The sequence below is a fragment of the Lissotriton vulgaris genome, chromosome 11 (genome assembly GCF_964263255.1).
Source record: "Lissotriton vulgaris chromosome 11, aLisVul1.2, whole genome shotgun sequence".
NCBI lineage: Eukaryota > Metazoa > Chordata > Amphibia > Caudata > Salamandridae > Lissotriton > Lissotriton vulgaris.
The window spans coordinates 735,138,774-735,164,359 of record NC_141699.1 but is presented as its reverse complement, the minus strand read 5'-3'; the positions used below and the strand labels follow the sequence as shown (position 1 = coordinate 735,164,359).

Sequence of the window (25,586 nt, the reverse complement as noted above, 5' to 3'; positions counted from 1 at the left end):
TGATGTTTTTATTGTATGGCATGGCAATGATGACAGTGCTAATGTGTTTATCAATAATCTCAAGGACAATCGGGTCAATCTTAAATTCACCTCACATGTGAGTGAAAAGGAGGTTGAGTTTTTGGATGTTAAAGTTTATGTGGAAGCAGGAATAATTAACACCACACTCCATAGAAAAGCCACTGTGGGTAATTCCACACTCCATTCGATAAGTGCTCATCCCCAACACTTAATCCAAACCATACCATATGGTGAACTACTGAGAATAAAGTGAATATGTAGCACCATTGACCAACAAGAAGTATGCACCAGGGAAGCACTAGAGAGATTTCTCAGGAGAGGCTATAGTACATCCACTCTCAACCGAGCACTCATCAAAGTCAATATGAGACCTAGAGAATCACTATAAGATCCTCCAATTGCCATTACAGAGCCCACCAATGAAAACAGCACACCCAGGCTCATCCTCACGTTTAACAAACAACATTGCCAAATTCAATTGATTATCAATCAGAATTGGCCTATAGTTTTAACGGATGCAGTCATGGCCCCTGAAGTACCCAATACTCCGACCATCAAGTATCACAGAGGAATCTCCATGAGAACTCAGGTAGTGCGCAGTAATCCAGAAGCCCCCCAAAACAACAAAACCACGTGGCTGAAGCCTCAAGAAGGTTTCTATAAATGCACATCAAGCAGGGCCTGCAAATTTGGAACCTTAACCACCAAATACAAAACTCCATTCACCCCTTATGAAACTAAAAATTCAAGGATATTTCAATTGTAAAACCGAGTACGCCGTATATGTTCTGACATGCACCTGTGGCCTTAATCATGTAGGCAGTACAAAATTGCAGGTGCATGTCACTATTACACTCACCACCAACCCGCTCCGCTGTAACTCAGGCGTTGTAGCACACTGGGGGGGCATTCGGCCACCCCAGCGGGGACCCGATGATGAAGCATGTCACCAACTAGTGGTGAGTGAGGGTCCTTTTTAAACAAGAGGTTATTTGTTCTTCCCTGTTGGATGCAGTCATTCCGGTCCACTGGGTTGCTACCTCCTGGTTTTTAAGATTGGAATTGCCCAATCCTATACGTTGCCTTAATTAGGTAGGGGCCTCTGAATAACCTGACACTTTTATTTGTTTTTTCTCATCACACCATCACACGTGTTTTGCGTTTCACTGAGTCACTCCTTAGTTGTTTATGATATGCATGTCAGAATCCTTCAACACCTTAGGGCCATAGTAAATAACGATACGGCGTACCCGGTTGCCAGGCACTTTAAAGCAGTGCATGGCAATGACCTCAAATGCTTGCATTACTATGTGATTGCAGCCATCCCAGAATATCCTAGGGGAGGCAACAGAGAAAAAGCTTCAAGGAAACTTGAATCCAAATTAATTCTAGAATTGGACAGTAAATATCCTAAAGGGCTTAATAACACGGAGGACAATCACAACTTTCTCTAAAATCATTTCTAAGTGTAAAAACAAAATCTGTATTGAATACACTTAACTAACCCCCCCCCCCCCCCACTGTAACCAAATTTCCCCTACTTCTCATGAGCCTGTTTTTTAATATACATATTTTTTTTTCAATATGCATATTTTTTAATACAACCTCTTTTCTTGTATATATATAATTATTTGCACATTCACTTTGCACTATTTCGAACACTTCTAAGGCAGCTATTATTCGTAACATTCTGACTAGTATAATATTTGCACTTTGCAAATTTTGCACATACATACAGACATTTAATCTTAATATATCTCTTGGGTTATTTTGAAATACAGGAATTTACTCTGATATGTAGTTCCATTTTCAGTACTGTAGTGAATTGAAATATATTTTTATATCAACGATTTTTTATAAAAATGGTACTTATTCAATAATTTATATATTTATTTGTCAAATGATCATCAATCATTCAAATACCGTATTTCAATTTATGAAAACAATGAACAATGCACAGTATGATCCCTTGCATTTAAGCACCTGAATTTTTTGTGGTGCCTTACAAAATAATTTGCAATGTATGCATATTATCGTGAACATGGTGTCAAAATGTAGAAAAGAAAAACAATGCCAAGAGTGTTTTATCTATGTTTATAATATTACGTGACCGGGGTGTCAGCATCACAACATAAAAACACGGCATGAAAATAGCAAGCGGACTGCGTTTCCGCCAGTGACCAAGGATACTTGGGTATTCGAAACGTGTCTGACGATGGCTAAATAAATGAAGAGCTGCTAAAACCATGATTTTTGGTGTCCGTTTCCCGTTTCTCTGAAGCATTACCGGCTGGAGTGCGAGAAATTGCTGGGAGAATACTGTTTGGATATATTATTGAATGGGAGGAGCTCGATATCAACTCAAGGGAAAACACCCTTTCACGAACTGCGGCACCTAAAGAAGGCTTGACGCCGAAACCGGTCATGCTGACTTTTGCTTAAAATAAATGTCCCCGCTGTGTCCCTTCCTTCTTTCGACTGAGAGAGGATTCCACGTGTGTATATATATATATATATATATATATATATATCCACACGAGTTCTCACAAAGCAGCGCCGTAGTCTCAGTATCACTGCAGCGCCGCCAGAAAACAGGAGACCCAATAGTTTCCGTGAGTAAATTAATTTATTCTGCAACACACGGACTGCATAACGTTTCGGCCTCCCAGAGGCCTTGGTCACATGGCATTCCAGAGGGGAATGGCAGAAATTTAAAGTGCTCATACAATCGGCATTAGCCAATCAGCGTAGAAGTGTGACACACAGCGCATTAAACATAGTAAACATACTACACGTTACCATGATGTTGAAATAACAATGCACTGTGACACCACTATATATATATATATATATATATATATATTTTTTTTTTTTTTTTTTTTTTTTTTTTTTTTTTTTTTTTTTTTTTGCCTAAAAGATATAGCGGACCTCGAAGTGGAAATTGCCAAAGACACAGATACAAAAATATGTGAAGAACTCCGTAATGCCATGATGAAAAGAATCAAAGAATATGAATTGGGAATACGGAAAAGAAAACAAACAAAGTTCCAAAGGGATGAACAAGATTATGCCTCAGGTAGAATCCTGACTTTTGCTCGGAAATTCGATGCAACACGGAAGAGATTGGCTCAGGGAATAACACCTTCAACAGAATTGGACACTGAGGAGTCGGAATTGGAGAACTCAGATGGCGAACAAAATCAAACGTCAAGAGCACCGAGAAGGAATACAAATGAAGCAGAAGAGCCTTTTTTCGACGAGTACCAGGTGATGAAGGAGACCCGCCAGAGACCACAATTGAGGAGTCACCCCCCTCAACAAAAACAAAGAGGAGGACGCGGCGGGGGAAGAGGCACAAGAGGAGGTATTCAAAACAACACCACCCCAATGGTGACACGCAGTGCCTCCAACCGCAAGAAACAATAAGCACCAGGGAAGATAACAACGTCATCAACCTCTCGAAAAGGATTTTAACTGATGACGAATTTAAAATCTTGAAGAAAGGACTCAGCTTCTGCCCGACCAGTGAATTTAATGTAGTAGATGCCAAGATCGACCTGTTCAAATATACCAGAAAGCTAAAGTTCAAGAAAATCTTCATGCAAGCACCAAGTAGCAAAGTCCCAGGAGAGTCAGACAATACAACCGGGACAGATGAAGATGATCTTTTGGAAGTCCTGTTGACACCAACACAAGACTTACCACAAACAAACCAAGCAGCTTCACCTCCATTAGATCAAGTGAGGGATCCGAGCAATCTCAAAGTAAAATCTAGGAGACTACCCAATGCATCCCATGATGCAATAGATGTATTCAGTGAAGCAGTGACAGCGGACCTGGAGAAAATGGCGAACAAAAAAATGAATATGAAGGTCTCGAATATCACCAGAAAGGAATGGGTAGCTTTGAAATCTCTAAGAGACGACAACACAATAGAGATTAAACCTTCAGACAAAGGTGGGAACATTGTCATCTTCTCAAAAGAACACTATGAGCAGGAAGCGCTTAGGCAGCTAAACGACAAGGACTGCTACATCACAGTCAGACGAGAAGAATATGTCAAGAGTATAACAACATATGAAAATCTACTCAAGCAGTGGAGAGAAGAAGGCATGATAAGCCAGGATGAACTTATCTTCCTCCAGTGTGATTCCCCTACACTACCCAGCTTTTATCATTTACCCAAAATTCACAAAAACGCCAAAAGACCACCAGGGAGACCGATTGTCTCGGCAATTGGCAGTCTCCTTGAAAATACGTCACGTTTCATCGATGTATATCTAGCACCCATTGTTAAAGACCTGCCCTCATATGTCAGGGACACACAGGACTTTCTCCGCATCATGGACTGCATTTCTTGGGACAAAGATATGCTACTCATCACTATGGATGTTACAAATTTGTACACCTGCATAGATCACGAACAGGGAATCTATGCCACAAAATGGTTTTTAGAACAGAAACATCCAAAATACCAAGCCCATAGTGACATGATTCTTGGCATGATACGATTCTGTTTGTTTCACAATTATTTTCTTTTTGCAGGCCAAATCTATAAGCAAATAAGAGGGACCTCAATGGGTTCGTGCTTCTCCCCCAGTTACGCGAATCTCTTCGTGGGCTGGTGGGAGAAGCACGAAGCTTGGGGTGGGAGAAATGAAAGATGGAATGACCACATACTAATGTGGACCAGGTACATTGATGACCTGTTCGTCATTTGGAGGGGAGACAGGGCCTCGGCTGAGGAGTATGTCTGTGCTCTAAATGACAATGAACTTAATCTGAGGTTCACCAGCACGATCAGCAACGAATCTGTTTGCTATCTAGACTTAGAAGTCTTTGTGGCTAATGACCAGCTCCACACTAGGCTGTACAGGAAGCCAACGGCTGGCAATGCAATATTACACGCTGCCAGCCACCATCCGAAAAGTCTAGTTAAAAATGTACCATACGGTGAATACTTGAGACTCAAACGCAACTGCTCTGGACCTGAGGATTGTGAGAAAGCGCAGGAAGAAGCTAGTTACAGATTCCAGGCCAGAGGCTATTCAAAGAACATCTTAGAACAAGCACAAATTAAGGCGGCAAATGTCGACAGAAGGGATCTTCTGATTGCGAAAGAGTCTAAAACAGATAACGAACAGGTCAGAATGATTACAACATTCAATAACCAATCTGGGGAACTGGTCCAAGCATTTAAAAGACACTGGCACATTCTTAGAACAGATACCACCTTGAAAAAAGTATTATCAGAAAGACCGTTGATAACTTATAAGAGGTGCCAGTCGCTGTCGGACCATCTAGTCCATAGCCACTACTCTCCCAATAAAGACAACCAGATAAGAACGAAGGTAGTTGGCTTCTACCCATGCTTAAACTGTAAAGCGTGTAAGTACAGCAAAAAAATCAAGGAGTACCCCTGCAGAACAGGCGAAGTAGGTCTAAACAGAAGAATTACCAAACATCTTAATTGTAATTCAGACTTCACGGTCTACTGTTTGACATGCCCTTGTAACAAACGTTACATAGGGAGCACTATAAAACCGGCAAAAATGAGAATTTTAGAGCACATGAGGGCCATTGTAAACAGGGATAAGACCTACCCAATAGCCCGTCATTTTGCCGAGCACCACAATAGCAACAGGGATTTATTATCATACTTCTGCATAGACCAGGTCCCGAAGAAAGAACGAGGGGGGGACAGAGAAAAATCCCTGAGGATACTAGAATCCCGCTATATTTTAGACCTCAAAACTATGACACCGTGGGGTCTCAATAATGATGCGGAGATGTGGGTGCATTTATAGAATACCGGGTGTTCTGCACAAGAGAACAAATCTGAAATAAAAACATTGAAGGACTCCTTGTAAATATGTAAAGAACTTCTGAACTATTCACGTCCAGGCTTGTAAATATTTGTATTATGTTGAATTTTCCCATTCATATTGCACAACCAGAGCAGTGACAGCCTTGTTAAGTAGACCAAAAAACATCTGATCAGATCTGTGTGATGCTCAAGTGTTAATGAATAGAATATGAAGAAACAACCCAGAAGAGAAATGTCCATATTCTTTCATGAGAAATACACAAAAATAAAATGTAATTATGTAAATTGTGCTAATGTAGGCCAACACCATGGGCACACTGCATATATGTAAATGGTGTAAATAATGGATGCTATATTTAGCGCAACTTGAGCTTGGGGATACACCCCCGCAAAACAAGAGAGATGGTCTGAAACCAGTCATTGTGAGGTCAACATCATACCACGTGAGACATTAAAGCCTGCTTAAGGCCAATAATAGAACTCGGGGATACACCCCCCTATGATCATTGGAGATAAAGTTGTATCTATACTGCTCCTAACATTAAATTGCTGAAACATTGTATATAGGCAACAGTCTCGAAAGAAACAATTAATAATTTTGTCAAACGTCAAACTTCACTTTAATTCACTTGCACTGAGCACTTTTTTTATTAGTCGCCAAGCTGAAACCATGTAAATATCTTTGTATATATGTATATACTACAAGATGGCCGCCATGAATGTTGATGCAAATACCTTTTCTATGTTTATGACTCCAAAAAGAGCGGATGGTTTAAATATGGCGAGTAAGTTTGTACACAGAAGACACTGACGAAGCCCTGTGCGAAACGCGTCTGTCGAGGGTGCTGGGGGGTTTGGAAATGAAATAAACTAACTAAGAACACTGACACCGGTGTGCTGGCCGTTTGTACCCTGGAGCCGATTTCTAGGAGTGTGTGGGTAATATATATATATATATATATATATATATATATATATATATATATGTTATTCACTTTAAAAAACTATAGGTTTCAGGCCTTATGTAGTTAGGAATTAGCAGTTTAAAAACCATTGAAATTGCTCCTATATAGTTAGTTGTACTAACTATATTTCGCGCGCCCGCAATCCACTGCTGATGATGTCACATATTACATTATTCATGACATGGTCAGTGACATCACTGATGACATCACTGATGACATCTCATTTTACATCACTGATGACATCACTGATGACATCTCATTTGACATCACTGATGATATCATTCATGTGATAATACGATGCAGCTCCTCACACACTAGCCACTCTAGACTGCCAGCCAATCAGAAACTCGCTCCCGCACGCAAGGGTACGCGCACAGTACGCGCACCGTACGCCCTACGGTGTGCGTATGGTGAGCGCATATAGATATATAATGTGATCAAATTCAATTTTCTCAACAACTACTGGAGGGATTTTCACCAAATATAGACCAGGCACTACTGCATACCTGTCCCTACAATTTTGCCAAGTTTGGTGTATATCCATTCAGCCGTTCGGGCTGTAGCCGTGTCTAAAGGTCCCTATGGAAATTAACATGGGGAAAACACGTTTTGGGACCCCCCTTTCGGCCCCCGCTTGACGAATCCCCCCAAAACTTTCAGGGAAGGAGCGGAGCTGGCCAAAAGTCTGGAAAATTACACACAGATTCCTCAATCGGCGCCAAAGTTATTCCCAATAGAATGTTGAGCAGATATAGATATATAATTTGCTCAAATTCATTTTCTCAACAACTACTGGAGGGATTTTAACCAAATATAGAAAAGGCACTACTGCATACCTGTCCCTACCATTTTGCCAAGTTTGGTGTAATTCCGTTCAGCCGTTAGGGCTGTAGCCGTGTCTAAAGGTCCCATAGAGAATGCCATTTGAAAAATTTTAAATTCAATTTTCTCAAGAACTACTGGAGGGATTTACACCAAACATACAAAAGGCACTGCTACATACCAGTCCCTACCATATTGCCAAATCTGGTATAATTCTGTTCAGCCTGTCGAGCTGTAGCCTTGTCAGAATGTCCCTATGGAAATTAACATGGGGAAAACTCGTTTTGGGACCCCCCTTTTTTCTTGGCCCCCGCTTGACGGATCCCCCGAAACTTTCAGGGAAGGAGCGGAGCGCAGCGAGGCAAATTTACGGAAAATTACAGGCAGATCCCTCAATAGGCGCCAAAGTTATTCCCAATAGAATGTTCGGAATTTCCTATGGTAACTAGGGCCTAACTATTTATACCTACTGGCGACCGCCAGTAGGTAATATATATGTATATAAATATGTGGAGTTTTGAGAATGTTAGCCTGGTATATGATGTCCACTAGTTCTAGTGGGCACCTTGCACTAGTCTAATCGACCCTTATTGATGATGGTTGTAAAGTCAACCTTATAGAAAGCTATACTAGTGGTAGCATGAACCAGCAGTCTTCAGGCTAAGACTTCAGTAGGCGAGTTAAGCAAGTTGTTTTACCATATATAGTCCCTTGAATACCAAATGAAAGGACACCACACCGGGTGTATATCCGTTATATATGTATTTAATCTAAACACCACCCCTCTGCACTCTTTATGAGGTCAGAGGTAAAAATACAATACAAGTCACACAGTTCATATACGATAAGTTGCACAGTATACGTTATGCCCTAGGGGCCTCACAAACCATATACTAAGAAAGTGGCGTAAGTACCACATGAGAGTTAGAAAGCAGGCCTGGGGCCTGTGGGCCTGTGGGCCTGTGGGATTTCTGGGGCTACACTAAACAACCAAAGGTTAGGAAGTAGGAGGCCCATGGGAGACGCATGCAGTGTCTAAACACAGACGAAGGTTACCATTGACTTTCTATGGCAAATAAAGAAGTTACAAATATGCAATTTAAGGACACTTCCGGATGGACTAGGATGGAACCCTTTTAAACTAGGACACTTCGAGAGTCAAGACCCACGGGAGGCGATGTCTGGTGCTTGAAGGTGAAGAAGGTGAGTTGTCTCTTCAGCCACGAGGCCCAGGAGGCATCGACGATGACCAGGCGCTGGATTCAAGCTGTCCCACGATGGATCTAGATGACTGCGGTGTCAGTATCCGGAGTGGCCCCAACAAGCCTTGGCAACTGCAACCCACACAGGATTTCGAGATTGGCTCTGTTGCAGACCAGCAAGGTATGTGGCGCTTCCTTTGCAGGGAAGCTGGAGCAAGCTTGGAGCAACCAGGAAAGCAAAGTAAATTCAAGATGGCGTCTTCAGGGGGCTCACTAGCCAACAGGCAAGGAACCGGGAAGACTCGTCGAGCTCAAATGCAAAGGCGGGGCCCACGAGACACTCGCAGGTGGGGGCCTGGTCTTCGTTGCAAATGGTGCTCGGGCTGGGGCTTCTTGTACCCCAATGCACAACTTACTGAGGCTTCAGGAAAGGAGTGCAGGTAGCAAAATGCAGGATATCCAAAATGTCTGGTCCCACGTCTCTCGTGTCCGCCACGGGTCTCAGCATTGCTGTGGATGTGGGTCAGGTTAGAGAAGTCTGGAAGTTCAGTTCTTGAGTTGCAGAGTCTTCGGGTTCCGACGGGAGCCTTGAAACTGCAGACCGGCGAAGTTGCTGTTGATGCCTGTTTGCACAGGGTGGTCATTGCTTGACCACAAGGGAGATGTCTTCCGTCATCCAGTCAGAATGGAATGTCGAAGGTCCAAGAAATGTCTTTCAAAGATTCATCCAGGATAATCTAAAGTCCCAGGGACACAGCGCCTATACTAATACTACGAAAGGGGGCTGGATTACCTGACTAGGTCCCTCCTATGGGTGGACCTGAGAAAAGGGTGGTTACACCCCTTTCCCTATGTCCAGTATCGCGCCGGGGCTGGAGCGCCCCAGCAACTGGTTTGAACCGAGCTATGCATGGAACACCTTGTGTGCCCCAGGCAGTGTCTAGATGCTTTCCCTGAATGCAATCCCCCCTGCCCCAATACACAAAACCCCTGTCTGGGGAGGTGCCAGCATCTCCCTGGACGGGAAACCTATTGTCCAGGCCTCCCCTGCCGGAGTTTTATCCAGCAACAGGAGGTCAGACTTGTGTCTGTGGCAGCAGCATCCATTTTGTGATGCTGAGGCTCTGTTTAACTTTAACCGGGTAAAGCCGTAAGCTACATGTCTTTTCCCTCTAGAAGGGTGGAATGCTACCCCGCCGCCAGAATTGGCGGGGGTTAGTATTCCAAAGTGTTTGACAGCTTACACGACATGTTTTGATAAAGCCAAACCAAAGTTAGCATTAACCGCGAGGATTATAATGCACTTAAGAGTATATGGTATGGCTATATCCTAGAACAGCTATAAGGAGATGGTTCCGAAAGCTGCAGATGGGCTCAGCTCATGCTAGGGCACCCTCTCACATAAAACCAAGCACTCTGCCTCCAGGATTGTCGAGGCCTACCATAGGAGTGGCTTATAGGTGTATATGTGTCTATATGTAAAGGTAGATATAGGTATACTATATCTAAGTAAGTGGTGATTACACCACCCTACCCAGGCTGTGTGAACAGACCTGTGGTGTCAGTTTGGAAGGCAAACCAGGGGTGGCATAATACATGCTGCAGCCCCTGGCAGGCCTAGGGTACACATATGCCCTGGGTACCTATGGTACACTATACAGGGGCTTACAAGAGTGACCCAGTAACCAATCTGGTATGTACCTAAAGTACATAGTATCAATTTAGAGAGAGAACAGCTGGGCTGTGGGTCTGATTAGCAGGCCCACAGCCCCACTAAAGTCGAAAAACCAGAGAATCACAGCAAAAAGTGGGGGTGACTATAGGAAGCAGACTCTACTCTCCTACAGGAGTTTTAAGTAAAGTAAACCCGTGGTTACATTTATGTATACCTACTTGGTCGATATTTTGGACTTCAATTTTTTGCACTTGAATAGATTTTTCCTGTAGTTGGCGCGAAAATTGTAGGGTGGAAGGAAAAAAGTATTATGATAATACAAAGGAAGGCAAGACAAAAAAAATATTTTTCTACCCACGCAGTAACAGGTACTACATTCAAACGCTCCTCATACAGGGGCAAAATTAAAAAATAACACTATTGTATTTAATTGAAATAAAATACAAATAACAATTGCTTTGGATTGAGGCAAAGTATGCAGCCTGGTGTCTAGACTATGATGATTGTTTAAACGCAAATAATAATGAAAAGAATGTGTCCTCCATAAAACAAACACGGGAGTGGTTACAGGACTTGTCCTGCTCAGAACACACAGAAATTCATAAAATACAGTTCTAAAACAGACTGACTATTAGAGAGGACTAACCTATATTTTTTTTATTCAATAAAGACTATTGCATGTTTTATGAACATGTTAATTTGGTTCTTTTGTAATTCATTATGGGCACTGCAGCTGTGATTGTGTGGGTAAAAACGGTAGCTGTCTTCCAGTTTCCAGCCTCCTACTTCTCTCGTTATTCCTTTTTATTAGCTTTTTGTTCCTGCTCTCATTTTACTTTTAATGTTCTTTCTGTACACTTTTTCTTTGCATCTCATTATTCCCTACTAATTTGTATGGTTCTGCTGGTTAGCATCCTCTTTTAATCGAGTGGCGGGTACTGAGCTGTCTCAATGGCTAAATGAGTTGAACCACTTTGCTGAAACATTACATTTGCAGCGCTTTGAAAGGCGGGAATTACTTTAGAAACGCTATAAAAATGTTATGTTTAGAACTAAAATTATTTGTATGGTGCTTTGAGATTATAAATATATAAATACGTAATCATTCATTCAGATTGGGGGGGGCAGGCTTAAGCAGCTGAGTGCTTCGACCCTGCTCTTTCTGTGAAAGGAGCGAGGCTACAGAGGGATGGTGGGACCTGGCACTTCCATATCACTTAACATATTTTTGTTACATCCAGAACCAGGCTGCAGCACCGAGTATCTGAGACCCGCCTCTACCTCGGAGAGAGCTCAGAATTCCAGTGACTTGGCTGCCTATTTTAAGAACCCCACCCTGGAATGTACACTACATTCAGTGGCCAATGTCTTTAGCGTGTATCTTCGGTTCATATCTTGAGGCCGCGTGTTCCCCTGTACCCACTGACATTTTAAGGATTTAGAGACCCTCAAATAAGATATATTTTGTGGGCCCCTGTTCGGAACAACTGTGAATTTTATGTACCATTTCATGATAATTCAAGCCCCAAGATTCAAGCTCTTGATAGAGAAATAGACACAAGTGTGACAGAGAGAGGATTATCTTTCTTAGAAGTCCCTTAGAAGGTGTGGTTCGTGGGCAATTGCCCACTTTACCCATGCCTTAAAACGTTTCTGGCTGTGCCCCTATTCTGACCCATCTCTGGAATTTACATGCTGCAGTATTTCGACATCTTTTTCATCCTGCTTTTTTGCCAGCTGGTTACTTCTCATTTCCTCTATTCGATCTGTCTTTTCAACATATTATTTGAGCCCTATTTTTAACTCTGCTGATGAAGGCATGAATACCGCGCCGCTTCCTGTACAAAGCGTTCCTTTCTGTTAAATGCTGCTACAGATGGCCTGATTACTTACCAGTAAGCTTTACTACTCCAAATCCTACTCTTTCTCATCACATCCCTTACATAGTTTGATTTGCCTCATCCGGCAGCAAGATTTTGCCTATCCAGGTTGTAAATTCAATGGTCTAAAAGGTGCTGTATTTCCTTAATATCTAACTGCGCTCACCTCCCCCCCCCCCCCAAGTTAGACCACAGCACAAGCTGCCAATGCTATCTCCCTCTGAACATGTCTGGGGCCGAAGCCTCGGGTCCTTCTGTTCCCGTGGGGACTGGGTTTTCCCAGTGGGGGACCACAGTAACCCTCGGGCCTCATCCCTGCCATAACCTGTGTGGATGACAAGTGAGGGCCGTGGACCAAGCAGGCAAGACTGGTGGGAGCTTGCCTCTCATTGAAGTAGCCTCCTTGCCTTGATGGTGCAAGGGCCTTTGTAGTACAATTGCCCTGATTTCACTCCTGTACATAGCACAGCCTATCCAAGAAATAAAGGGAAAGAAACAATTGGCAGTAGGAAACTAGACCAGTGTTGGCCCCAGGGTACAATGTGTTGGGTGTCCCTTTGAAAGCAGGGTCATTAGTGGAAGTGTGTGGGTGTCCTCCCTTGTGTGTGAGCAGGGCTGCTACTGCTTAGAAAAGCCTATCAGGTCTAAAAGAAAATATGATTAATCAAAGAACAGTCGTAAAATGCTCTTTAAACTAACAAAAAAAAGTAACACAATTTGCGTAGTCCATTAAAAAGTGTCTTCCATTAGAGAGGGACAACAGCACAGTGTTGGAAAATATTCTGGGGTCACCTGGAGCTGCAGCGATCCCCCACACGCCCCCAGTTTGCAGGGAGGAAGCACATTTTCTGAGTCTCCCAAGAGGGAGGCTCAATAACCCTAGTAAAAACTGGTCTTTTGTAAATACCCTGAGAATAATGGCTTCTGCTTATTGGTGGTTTTGAACGCTTGCTAGGTAAGCTGGAGCAATAAGAATAACTGTTTACTCTTTTATGTTTCTGTTGTGACAATTAATGTCAACAATTTTCGCATTTTTATTGCGATTGGCAAATATTTTGTTTGCTGGGTAAAACAATTGATTGCTTTCTACTAATGCAACAGTGATTGCCAAAGTCTGCTTGCCTTATGTTCCGACTGTGAATACCCTGACAAAGCCACTGGACCTGAATATTTAATAAGTGCACGTCATTGTATGTCTGGATATAGGCACATATAGAGGATATTGCTGTTTTAGAGGATAGGGCATGCTGGTACATGAATAGCCAAAGGTACATCAAAACTAACAGGCCTAGTTTACATTTAGGAAGTTGGTTACACACAGTAACCTTTCTTTGGGATACATATTTTGCACAATGGTTAGTTTGTGAGGCCCATTTAGGAGGGTTCTGATTGGTCTTTCCATTTAGCATTTTGCAAATAGCACTAATTTTGAATGCAGTATTTAATTGTGTCTTTAAAATACATTTCCTTGTTAAAGAAAAAGCACTGACTGGCACAGATTTATTGAATAATAATTTGTGTATTGCTAAATTCTGAATTTCTACCCGCAACACCTCCCTGAATCAGCCTTGGACTGCTCCATCTTGCTGTGCTGAGAGTCAGTTGCTAAAATGGTACTTAGTTCCCAGTTTATGGGTTCACAGTATGGAGACTTACGGCCAGATTCATGTAGCTTAATTGCGCTCGCAAAGGGCCAGATTCTCAGAATCTGGCCGTTTGCGAGCGCAATTTTTGCATTTGGAATTCATCATCCCAAATGCAAAAATCGGTAATAGCGATTTCGCTATTTTGCGAGGAATTACATTTAAGGAATCTCTATTTGAGATTCCTTAAATGCAATTCATCATCCATTTTACAATTGCGATTTCGCAATTTCGGCCCGCTATTTACCGCGAGGTCAGACCTCGTTGTAAATAGCGAAAACTTAGTAAAATGCTTTTAAAAGCATTTTTCTAAGTTGCATGTTGCACACACATGTCCTTTGGACATGTGTGTGCGCAACACCTGTTTAAATTTGCATTTAAGGGGTGCTACAGGGTGTCCTTTGGACACCCCTGGCTCCCTTTAAATCGCTATCTTATTTGCGATTAGCTAATTGCTAATCGCAAATAAGGAATACTCCTCATTCATTCCTATGGGCCTTTTGGCCCATAGGAATGAATGGGGAGTTATTCCTTATTTACGATTAGCAATTTGCTAATCGCAAATAAGGAATGTGTAGGAATCGCATTTTATTTTGCGATTCCTACATGAATCCCGTTTTGCGAGTCTGTAATAGCGATTCCTTATGAATCGCTATTATAGACTCGCAAAACGGGTCTTTGATGAATCAGGCTGCATGCACGCTAGAAACTGGAAAATAAGACCTGCTGCACTTAGTTTGCTCCTGCAAAACTGTATGCCATGAAAGGAGCTATCTACTAACAAGGGTTTTCAATCAAAGTAGGATCCGTACAAGAAGGCAGACTATCCTGGCCTGCTTTGATCCAGGGGACCACCAACTGACCTGCCACTTTGTTCAATTTCTGATAAAGTCCGAGCAAAGTCTGCACCACAACTCTGTTCACCCAGCCCAACAGACCCAGACTGCAATATAAAGGACAAGCATTATTCAAGAACTTTACGATTCTCTGTCTCACAATACTGTGGCAGTCCCTCGCCACTACAAACCCTTTCTTCCCTTTAACAAACCGATAACTGTAAATATGCACCTATGTAAAGACTCACATTTTAAATCTGTAATCCATTTTACATGTACTTTGAATTACATACTAAACCCCACAGGCTACAGCACAGCTCTCCCAGGCCACTAATACATTGGACTTAGTTCTCTTCTTTTTAGAATCCTATACTTGACTGTAAGGACTCAATTTTAATTCTGTTCATTTGTATGCACAACATGGAATTATGTAACCATACACATCTAAAATGTATTGCAATGGTTTTAAGTAACTTAACAAATTGTAATAAATTTGAAAACTCAATTTGATACAAGTGGGACCCAGTAATGTCTTAACTGGTCTAGCCGGTTTTCTCTCAATATTTTAGTAATTAAATGTCATGTTATGTAAATTGCAATGGCCGCAGTCGGATTTTCATTTATGGCGCCATTTTATTATTACGGAAGTGTGCGCAATGCTCTTTCTGTAATATCAGTAGCACTGGCACGTTTTTGCTCTGTGCAGTCCTCATTAACATTGGGCATGGAAATACTGTGGGTCCGAGTCACAAAAAAATAACATTTATCCCTGTAAACATATTCCTATACACAGGTGTAAATATTCCACTTTTGGAAATTCAAAGACATTCCCAGCAACATGCCAAGAATGTTGCATCTGCTGTTTCTCCAATGCAGAGTTGGACGAAGTGTGAGACTCCAGTTTGAAGAAAGGCAGCCCGCTATGCAATTTATTTTTATTTTATTTTTCTCCAATGGGAAACCATTTTTCCTATGTGGAAAATCACTCCACCTACACATTCACACATTTTGAGAGTGACCCACTCCACTTTCCACCTTGGAAGGTGAGTAAGTCTATCTTTTTGCTGGAGTAATCTAAGATCATTTCCAGGGTGGAAAAGATTTGGAGAGGAGTTTGTGAATGCCTAAAAACGCACATGAGAGCAAGCAATCACAAGCTCTCATAGCAAACTACACCTTGACCATCTCATTCCCTGCCCATTGCGTGAGGTTAACTATCACTTAATTGTAGGCAGTCGTTATATACAAATATGCAGTAGTAAAATAATTTATTCCTCTGAAGAATCTTTTTATTTATACCCGATTGTTATAAATGAGACATGTAGGGATACAGTTGTAAAAGGCTTTGTGAATCATTCTTTGAGATTTGAGAGCAGAAAGTAAACAATATGTAGTGGTGTGTGTATTTCTGGTTAATGTGAAATATATGCGCTTTTCTGAAAGCCATAAATCGCTTGAGGCCCACGTTGAAGTCCATCTGAAGAGAAAGTGAAACAATGTTTTAGATTGGCCTGCACTAATAACTCGGGGTGGCGATCCCTACAATGACTCTGCAAACATTTCCTCATGTAGAATTATAAGACTGATCTTTTCCCTCTGGCCCTGCAGGTACGACTCCGGAAAGGATGGATTCATTGATCTGATGGAACTGAAGCGAATGATGGAAAAGCTGGGAGCACCGCAGACCCATCTTGGGCTCAAGGATATGATCAAGGAGGTGGATGAGGACTTTGATGGCAAGCTCAACTTTCGTGAGGTGAGGCAACAGAATTGAGAAGGGAAGCAGAGTGGGGACTCCTGCAAAAATGGTGCATTGATTGCCTGGGGAAGTAAGAGGACGTGGGGTGATGGGGAGATTTGGCAAGCCGGCCGCAAACAACAGTGGTTGTTTTATCTGTAGAGCATGCTGAGGAAGTACTAGCTGGTCACTAAATAGGGCTTAACAGTATGTAGACAAGGAGCCCTAAGAGCAGTACTTAATTTGTGCAAGTGGTTGCATGTGGTGGGTACCAGCACTAATTTTTGGGAAATTGGACTTATTTTTCATCTTCATACTTTTAGCCAGATCAAAAGAGAGACAGAGACTGACAGAAAAGGGAGACAGACGGAGGGAGCCAAAGATAGGAATCGGCAACAAATAGAGTGGACAGGGATGAAAAATAACCTACAAGACGGAGACAAAGAGAAAAGAAGTGTAGGATGGTGGAAGAAAGAGGTATGACATGGAATCAAAGCTAGACGCCCTCAGAATTTGATGATGGCCACAACATGTTGCAAAGCCTTTGCTTTCATTGAATCATGCGATATTACATACTTTCTAAGGTAGCCACAGAGTTCTAACAATGCCCCTCTATTTAGTCTTGCACAATGCACATATATCTGATTATTTTTACATTTTTGGAGGCTTCATTACGCACATCAATCACGACTTGTGACCGGTACAGCTGTCCTACGATGGGACATAGATTGCTCATAAAGCACCTAAGTCACTCTGACTGTATTGTGCACTACAATCCCAGTACTGAGACATTCACAGAGCACATCTTTAACTTGATTTACAGAATGTACTGCTGTTTCGTTACTGATACATCCTCAGAACTCTCAAAAAGTGTGTCGGTTCTCATTCCTGTTTGTATCTGCTGGAATCTCCGTAATGAAACACTAAAAGCACTGTGTGTTTGTGTGTACCAAACATTCAAATCCCAGTATGTTCTATCATAACTTGGTTTGACAGATGTTGAAAAATTGCCCTTCCTGCACTGTCTGTTCAGATTTTGTTTGCCTTTTTGCTGAAGCTTTCTTTTGCTAGCTAGAATTCTGTGCACTTTACCCCTTCTAACCAGGGGTTAGGTGCTTCTTCTCCTGTTTTCTATAGTAAAATTGGTAATGTCCCGATTGGCATATTTAACTCTCCTATAAGTCTCTAATATATAACACCGAAGTGTACCCTGGGCCTTTAACTTAAATGTCATCAGCGGGCAGCACCTGTAAGTTAAATGTCATCAGTGGGCTGCAGCACTCATTGTGCCATCAACTCCTGTGACAATGCCAACATAACTGGAGGCCGGCCAACAGCTGCCTGGCTGTGCAGGTTTAAACTGCATATTCAACCTGTTCAAATAACACCTCTTGACAAACCTAAAACCATCCTTTTAAATATTTATAAGTTACCCCTAAGAAAGCCTTACTGCTCATTAAGACAGGGTGCATGGTATTTAAAAGTAAGATATGTAAAGGTTATAATGTTCAGCCTGTCCTTACGGTGGCTAGCACTGCAAAGACATGTTCACGGTAGAAGGTTGGCTGTTCCATCGGAAAGCACTGGGATACATCATTAAGTTTATTAAATTGTATTGCCTTTTAGGAATCATCTACTGATTTAAGTGTTGGACTTTTTGAAATATCTATTACATACTCAATTCACTGGCAAAGTTGGATTTGTAATAAATATGTACATAATATATCAAAGCACTCGTTAAGCAGTCTGATGAACAGTATATAGATCCAAATGAGTGACAATTCTGATAGGTTCAATCCAATTTGGTTTATTGTAAAGTTTTCAACACAACATAAGTAGCGTTGTGATACACAGCCAACACATGTTTCATCACACACGTGACTTCTTAAAGGCTGCAAAGAATAACAACGTAAAATCAATCATATTTCTAAAATCATAGTACAGATGACTAAGACAGGAACAAAAACAACAATCACTGTGCAAAATCTTTTCGAAGTCCCAATTCTAGTGTGAAAAGAAACATAAGAAAATGTAATCCAACTGTGTCACTGAAAATCAAACAAAAGAAAGAAAAAAGTCAAGAAAGAAAGAAAATGCCAATAAGCCCAGATCTGTGAAATAAATGATAAAGAGCCCTAGTGTAGGGAAGGGATCATTAGTAAAGTTAATAAAATGGTAGGAAGAGGTGATGTTAATATAATGTGTATCCATTACTAAAGCATGGTGATAGTCTATGAAGCTGAAGGCAAACCTCTTGAATATAAGGATGTAGTCCAAACACATGGACGATATTTAAGTAAATATGGGTCCATTGGTTCTGTATGTGACCAAGTATCCATGAACAGTCTCTGGAAGTTTCTAGAGAAACATATAAGTAATATGGTAGTAACAATTATGTACAGTCAGATAATGTACGAAAAAAATGAATTTACATTCCTCCAAGTTATATAAGGCTTACACTGGTGACAGCGGCCGTCTGTTGTTGGTTGTCAATAAGCCCAAATCTCTCCAACGAAACCCACGTTTTGTGCAATGCGAGCCAGTGTCTGTCAAGTCTATATATAGTATAAGATTAAATTAGAACTTTAGGACATTGCTGTTTGGATTACATTAAGGTATGTAACGCAGTGTAGAACCAATTGTACTCACCTAAAGGGAAGGGTAACAGTCAGAGAAGCACCTACAATCTTGTATATATAGTACAGTCACGTTTCCGTTTCAGTAGCTGCAACAATGGGAGACTGACAAAAAAAGCTATGTACATGTTATGAAAAGATGTGCAGAGTTTAATCATATCTTAATGTAAAACTTCCCAATCATTTAATGGTAGTGACACAATTTGGCCGGCAAGTTATAGTCATGCACTAAGAACAAAGTCGGATATAAATTTAAACCAACAGTCAGTAAGCCAGTTGTAGCCATCTGTAGCAGACCCCGTAAAATCTTTTGCAATAACATAAGGAAAGTATGTATAAAGAAAAGAGGGCCCACATGGCCTTCCGAATTTCAACATTGGCTAGAGTCTTCCCACCGCCATGCCATACTCCTAAGTACCGTACATGTCTTAAAAGTTGATAGTGAGTAGGGGCAAATGTATATGTCATACCTCTCTTTAAGGAGACTTAATAAACTCCTGCAACAAAATGACACAGCAAATTGTATAAAGAACACAAATAGAATCCCCCAATGCCCTGCAAACATGTTGTAGATTAGAGCATATAGAGTTGCCTTGAAAAAGTCCTGCCTTTCACTCGCGTGAATGTTGTCAACGCACCCTTGCTTCACAGTGCGAAACTGATTGAGCTACAAGTCGCAGTATGCACCCCAATAGCAATGACAGCGAACTCCTCCACTGACAAGAAATTGATAAAACTAGTGAGGCCATCTTATAATGTTCCAAAGAGCAAACTCCAAGTAACCAGACTATATTTATAAAGCGGTGACAGCAATTGTAGCATTTTAGAGTTCCAAGCTATATAGAAAACAGACTGCTTATAATTCAGTTTTACATGCACTCAGTGCAAACCCCAAATTACAAATTGACTCCATCCCACTAGGTGAGATGACTCGTTTCAGGCGTAATTGCAGTTACAACACTATCTTCACACTTGAACTTAAAGCACCAGAAGACAGATTTCAACAGAGGGGATACCCAGAGCTTGCACTTTCCAGAGCCAGAAACAAAATTATGAAAACACTTTGAAACACTTTATTTGCCAAGAGTACTAACAAAGGAGCCAGTGATCAGAAACTTAGTTTAATTACAAGGTACAGCCCACATAGTCGCAACTTGTTCAAAATCTTGAGGAAACATTAGCACATACTGAAACTTGATACTACTTTGAACAAACACACTTCCAGCAAACCCCATATTACACATAGTAGAGCACTACCTTGAGAAATATACTATGCCACAGCTACCTGTCAAATGGAGCATCTACCGAACGGGTTTCGTGGTGACACGCCAAATCCAAAGTCTTCTTTAAATGTACATGGTGCAGTGTGTGTCAATTTGCTCTTGATAGGAAAGCACACTTTCAATACATTTCTCCTAAGAAATACTTTAGTAATCGATTTTTTAATTGTAACACTAAATTAAAGGTTTACTGCATTGTGTGTCAATGTAAATAAATGTACGTAAGCAGTACGATCAGCCCACTCAAGGAACGCATACAGGCACATGTTAGAGCCATCAAAAACAATAATTCTAACTATCCTTTGGTGACACATTATAATCTGGCACACTCTGGGTCTGATCAAATCAATATGAAGTTTCACAGTATTGCACACACAGGGTGTGATCCAGGAGGCGGTGACCGAGTCATTGTCTTAAGGAGATCTGCATCTAAATGGATATTGAAACTACGAACTGTTCAAAGGGGATTAAATGTGAACAGAGAATTTCTTGTGTTTTTGACCAATTCGATCACACTGTTTCTGAGTACTGTTTCGACCATACTGTATTACGTGTACAGTTATGGGTAATTTAGATATGAGAAAGGAGGTGAATCGTTACATACTTACATACAATTTGGTTCCAGAATATACCTGTTATAAAGATCCTACAGACATGTTGATGGACATTGGTGCACTAATGACATACTTCAATTCTGCAAATGTATATCTTCTGGCCATTTGGTCTTCATTTACTTACCTGAATACTTTATGTGCATCACATGTTTCTTATCACTGGCTAAATGAACCTACTACATTTTCAAACTTTTCTTATGCTGGTCGTTTTTTTAACTTCCTATTACTTTATCTGGAGTGTTAGAAATGGGGATCTCTGGTTGGCAAAGGCTTGCGCCAAAGCCAGGCAGAGATCACCACTCTCGTCAGGGAAAGGGAGTTGTTCGACAAAGATAACCCCTGCTCACTCCCTTGGTAGCTTGGCACGAGCAGCTAGGCTTATCTCGGTGGTGATGTGTAAAGCATTTGCACAACACACACAGTAACAACACACTAGGCACACCCCCAAAAGAACTCCACACAATGTTATATAAAAATAGCCTTTGTATTATAATAAAAACACATCAGATAGTAATCACACAATATACACTGTACCAACTGGCACGGGCATTATTTACAAGGGATTATTTGCACATGACAGGGCCACGTGGGCCACTGTCAGAATTAGCCCTTGGTAAAGAAATAGTAAAAAGTAAGATTGTATATGAACTTAGAACACAGCCCGTAATCACTGGCAGACACTATACTCCACGTCAACCTGTAATACCAATCAAAACAGGTACAGTATCACATAAGGCGAGAACTCTATTCTGCGCCAACCTCATAAGCTAAAATAGGATAAACCATAATCTCCTAAACATCAGGAAATACACTTAAGAACATAACCTGCAGTAGGGAATAAATCAAACCTAGACCACAGTAGAGAATCAAAATGAAGCATAGGACAGTATGTAAAAACCTAACTAGCATAAAACACATCTATAGCATAAATCAAGGTGCATAAATCATAATACGAACATCACATATCCTAGCACCTATAAAATTACACAAGGGCCTTGCGCCCTACAAACCTAATAGTCCCCTGGCCCACCTGGCCATCTCTAAGGGGCTCAAATGCCCTCTGTCCCAAAGTCAGGGCTGCTGCCTAAGCAGCGACATTCAAGGGGGCGCACTTGGCGCAAACCTAAAACATGGTAGCTGCCCACTACTTGCTGGGCAGCTGGAAGACTGAAATGAAGGCCTAAACGTTGCAGCTGGCACTAAGTGCTGCGGAGCTGTGCAGGCAGAGATGGGGGCAAAGGAGTGCGTCTCACTCCTGTTTTCAAAGTACATGTCCCCCTAAAAGAAAGATCCTAAACGGTGCAGCTGCCCACTACTTGCTGGGCAGCTGTGAAGGAGAATTGCGGCACGGGCCCTTACTGGCCCTCAGGACAAATGTGCAGGCTGTGGGAGCCCTCTAGTCTCTAAAAAGAACATGTGTATTGGAGCAGCTCTGGCTCCTGAAATCATGTTGCCAAACTGTGGTAGCACGAACCCCTGAGGACCCCACTGGGCCCTTTAAATAAATCTGGCCAAATGTCAGAGCTCTCTAGGCTCTGGGGATCATGGGGCCAACAGCAACTGTGTGGGCCCGGGGGGCGGGCACCGACAATGTGCCCTGAGACCACCCCCCTCAACAAGAAAGCATGGGCCCCTCTGGGCCCGTGTCAGCACTGCTGACCAGGGTAGAGCCCCTCATAGTCTCTTCAACGAGATGGTGCAGGCCGTTGGAGCGGCCCGCTGCCAAGTGGGGCCTCTCGGGAAAGAAAACCATGGACACCCCCCCCCTCCTTACCGGGCTGGTCTCCCTCTGCCGGCGGTGCCGTCCCCTCTATGGGGACAGCGCAGGACTCTGCTTCCGGGGCTCCCCTCACTCCCGGGAGCCCCACCACATGACACCAGGTGCCAGGATGGGGCTCATCTTCACTCGGTCCCTAGTCTCTGGACCGGGACTTTGGTAGGAGAGTTTGTGGGGCTCTGCACAGCTTCTCCCCAGCCGTGGGGGGGAAGCGGAAATGACGCGCCCTAGGCCCGCCCCGAGTCAGGCAAGGCCGCCTGGCTTCCGGGTTGCGCCGGGGCAGCGTCTGCAGCACTCGCTGTAATTTCGAGCGTGGCTCGGACCGTGGCGGTAGAATGCGGGGTGGGCACCCGTTTTACTTAGAGTTTAAAAAATAAGAACTCTGGCAAAGTCACGGGGTGGGCACCTGCGCAACAAAACAATTAAACAAGCGGGGTGGCACCCGTATAAGGAAGTAAACAATAGGCGGACATGATGCAGGGTGGGCACCTGCTTATATTAAAATATGAAAACACAGGCATAATGGAGGGTAGGCACCTGCGATGAAGGGGCCACGGGGGGATCTTTACGCTGGGGGTTCCCTCTTACAGGGCCACGAGGAAAAGGAGCCCAGCACTCCCATCTTACAAAAGGTCCTGGAGGCTTTGAAGAAAGGCCAAAGGGGTTCCAGGAATAAGGGGCAACTGGAGCAGAAAGGGGCCCCAACAGAAATGTCCTCCAGGCATCCAGGGGCTGGGCAGAGCCCAGGGAGGCAAGCCTTCCCCTGAGCTCCAGCAGCAGCACGCCCCTGGCAGATTCCAGTCCGAGAACAAGAACATTTACTTGGGGTCACAGCCCCTCTTTTATACACAGAAATCCTTTGTTGTAAAAGGTGCAGGCAAGGGGCGAACCAGATGCAACTGGTTCTTGAGCCCTTTGTTTTGCTCAGCCCCTCCCCCTATTCACAAGACAGGCCAGGGACATCAGACGCACCACAGGGGGTGGAGCCAGCATTGTGGAGGGAAAGCCCAGCCCTATTCAGGTCTCAGGTGCACTCCTCCCTTCCATAAACATGCCAATCTCTCCATTCACCACCAGGGCAGACCCATCCTGACTCCTGGAGCCAGGCACATCAGCCAGCTCCAGCCAATCACAAGCCAGACAGTCAATTCACATTCACTGCACAGACATGCCATCTTCTAGAAGTGGCACTTCTACACTAGACACAATAAATCTGCACACATCATCGTGCAGCATTTAATCTCACGAGTTCGCACACACCAAACTCTACCCTGCACTCCCCACACATCAGGAACTACCATGGACACACATATCCCCCATGCATTCCTATGGGAGGGCTGGCCAACTCAGCACACACACTCAGAGTGCACACTCACTTTACACTGGGCCACAGTGCTAAAGTACGCAGAGGCCTAAAATCACTACTACTATGCTAGAGGCTAAAGGCAAAAAGTTGAGGGGTGAACCTTCAAAAAAAAGGCCCAAGTCCAACATGGAGGTAATAAGATTAACCTCTACATCACTATCAAGATGCATGTTCTAAATACTCCGCTTTATTTGATTTTCTCTTTTTACATATCGCCAACTTATATTCAATTACTTGGCTGTATACACATAAAAGGACATCTTCTTGGGATAACAGACAATAGCTTTCGACTATAGTTGTGCATACTGACTCGATTTTTATCACATTGCAGGGATTAATCATGCTTTGGCTGCAGAGACTATCTCATACACATATTCTGCTCATTTTGACTTAGTCTTTACATACCTTAATTGGGGCGACTCTCTTGCAAGCACATCCTTTCCACTCTTACTAAGCCTCTGTGACATTATAAGATGGCCGCACTAGTCCTTTAACTGCTTCGCCGTGGCGGACATTCTGCCGGGGTACGGCCGAATCCGACGCCTGCGCAGATCAGACGCCCCCGGCCGTCCGACGCATTGAAAAGGTTAAACTTTGCAGTACGCCTATACCTGTTTGGGAATCTACTCCTAGCTGAATGAGTTATTCAATTTGGTCCTGTATGTTTGAGCATGGTTATTTATTCATATATAAGTTTTGATATATAAACTATTTCACACTAATATTTTGGCCATTTTGATTTGAAGCTCTAAAATGCTATAATTGCAGTCATCACTTTGTAAATATAGTCTGGTTACTTGGATTTTGCTCTGTGGGACGTTATTAGATGGCCTCCCCAGTTTTATCAATTTCTTGTCAGTGGAGGAGTCCGATGTCTATTTCTATTGGGTAGCGTACTTGTACAGCGACTTATAGCTCAGTCCAGTCCCGCATTGTGAACCCGGCGTGCACTGACAACATTCACACGAGTGAAAGGTAGAACTTTTTGCTGTGTTGTTTTGTTGCAGGAGCTTCTGAAGTCTCCTTAAAGAGAGATATGACATATATTTGCCCCTACTCACTATCATTTTTAAAGAAGTGAACAGTACTCTGCCGTATGGCATGGCGGTGGAAAGGTTCTAGCCAATGTTGAAATTGGGAAGGTCACGTGGTACCCTCTTTTCTTTATACATAATTTCCTTGTGTTGTTGCAATAGATTTTATGGGGTCTCACGCGGAGGGTTACGTCTGGCTTACTCACTAATGGTTTAAATGTTATATTTATAACTGGCTTTGTCCTTAGTGCATAATTATACTAGCCAGCC

At 42.6% G+C, this 25,586-nt stretch overlaps 1 protein-coding gene across 2 annotated transcripts in view; it reads left to right on the top strand.

Annotated features, from left to right (window-relative positions):
• Nucleotides 1–25,586, top strand: part of EFHD1 (EF-hand domain family member D1) — a 343,907-nt gene that overhangs the window by 121,541 nt on the left and 196,780 nt on the right. For both annotated transcript variants that reach the window (XM_086943852.1, XM_086943853.1), the window contains exon 2: nt 16,480–16,627. In XM_086943852.1, coding sequence (XP_086799978.1) covers nt 16,480–16,627 — 148 coding nt within the window. The remainder of the gene's footprint in view (nt 1–16,479; nt 16,628–25,586) is intronic.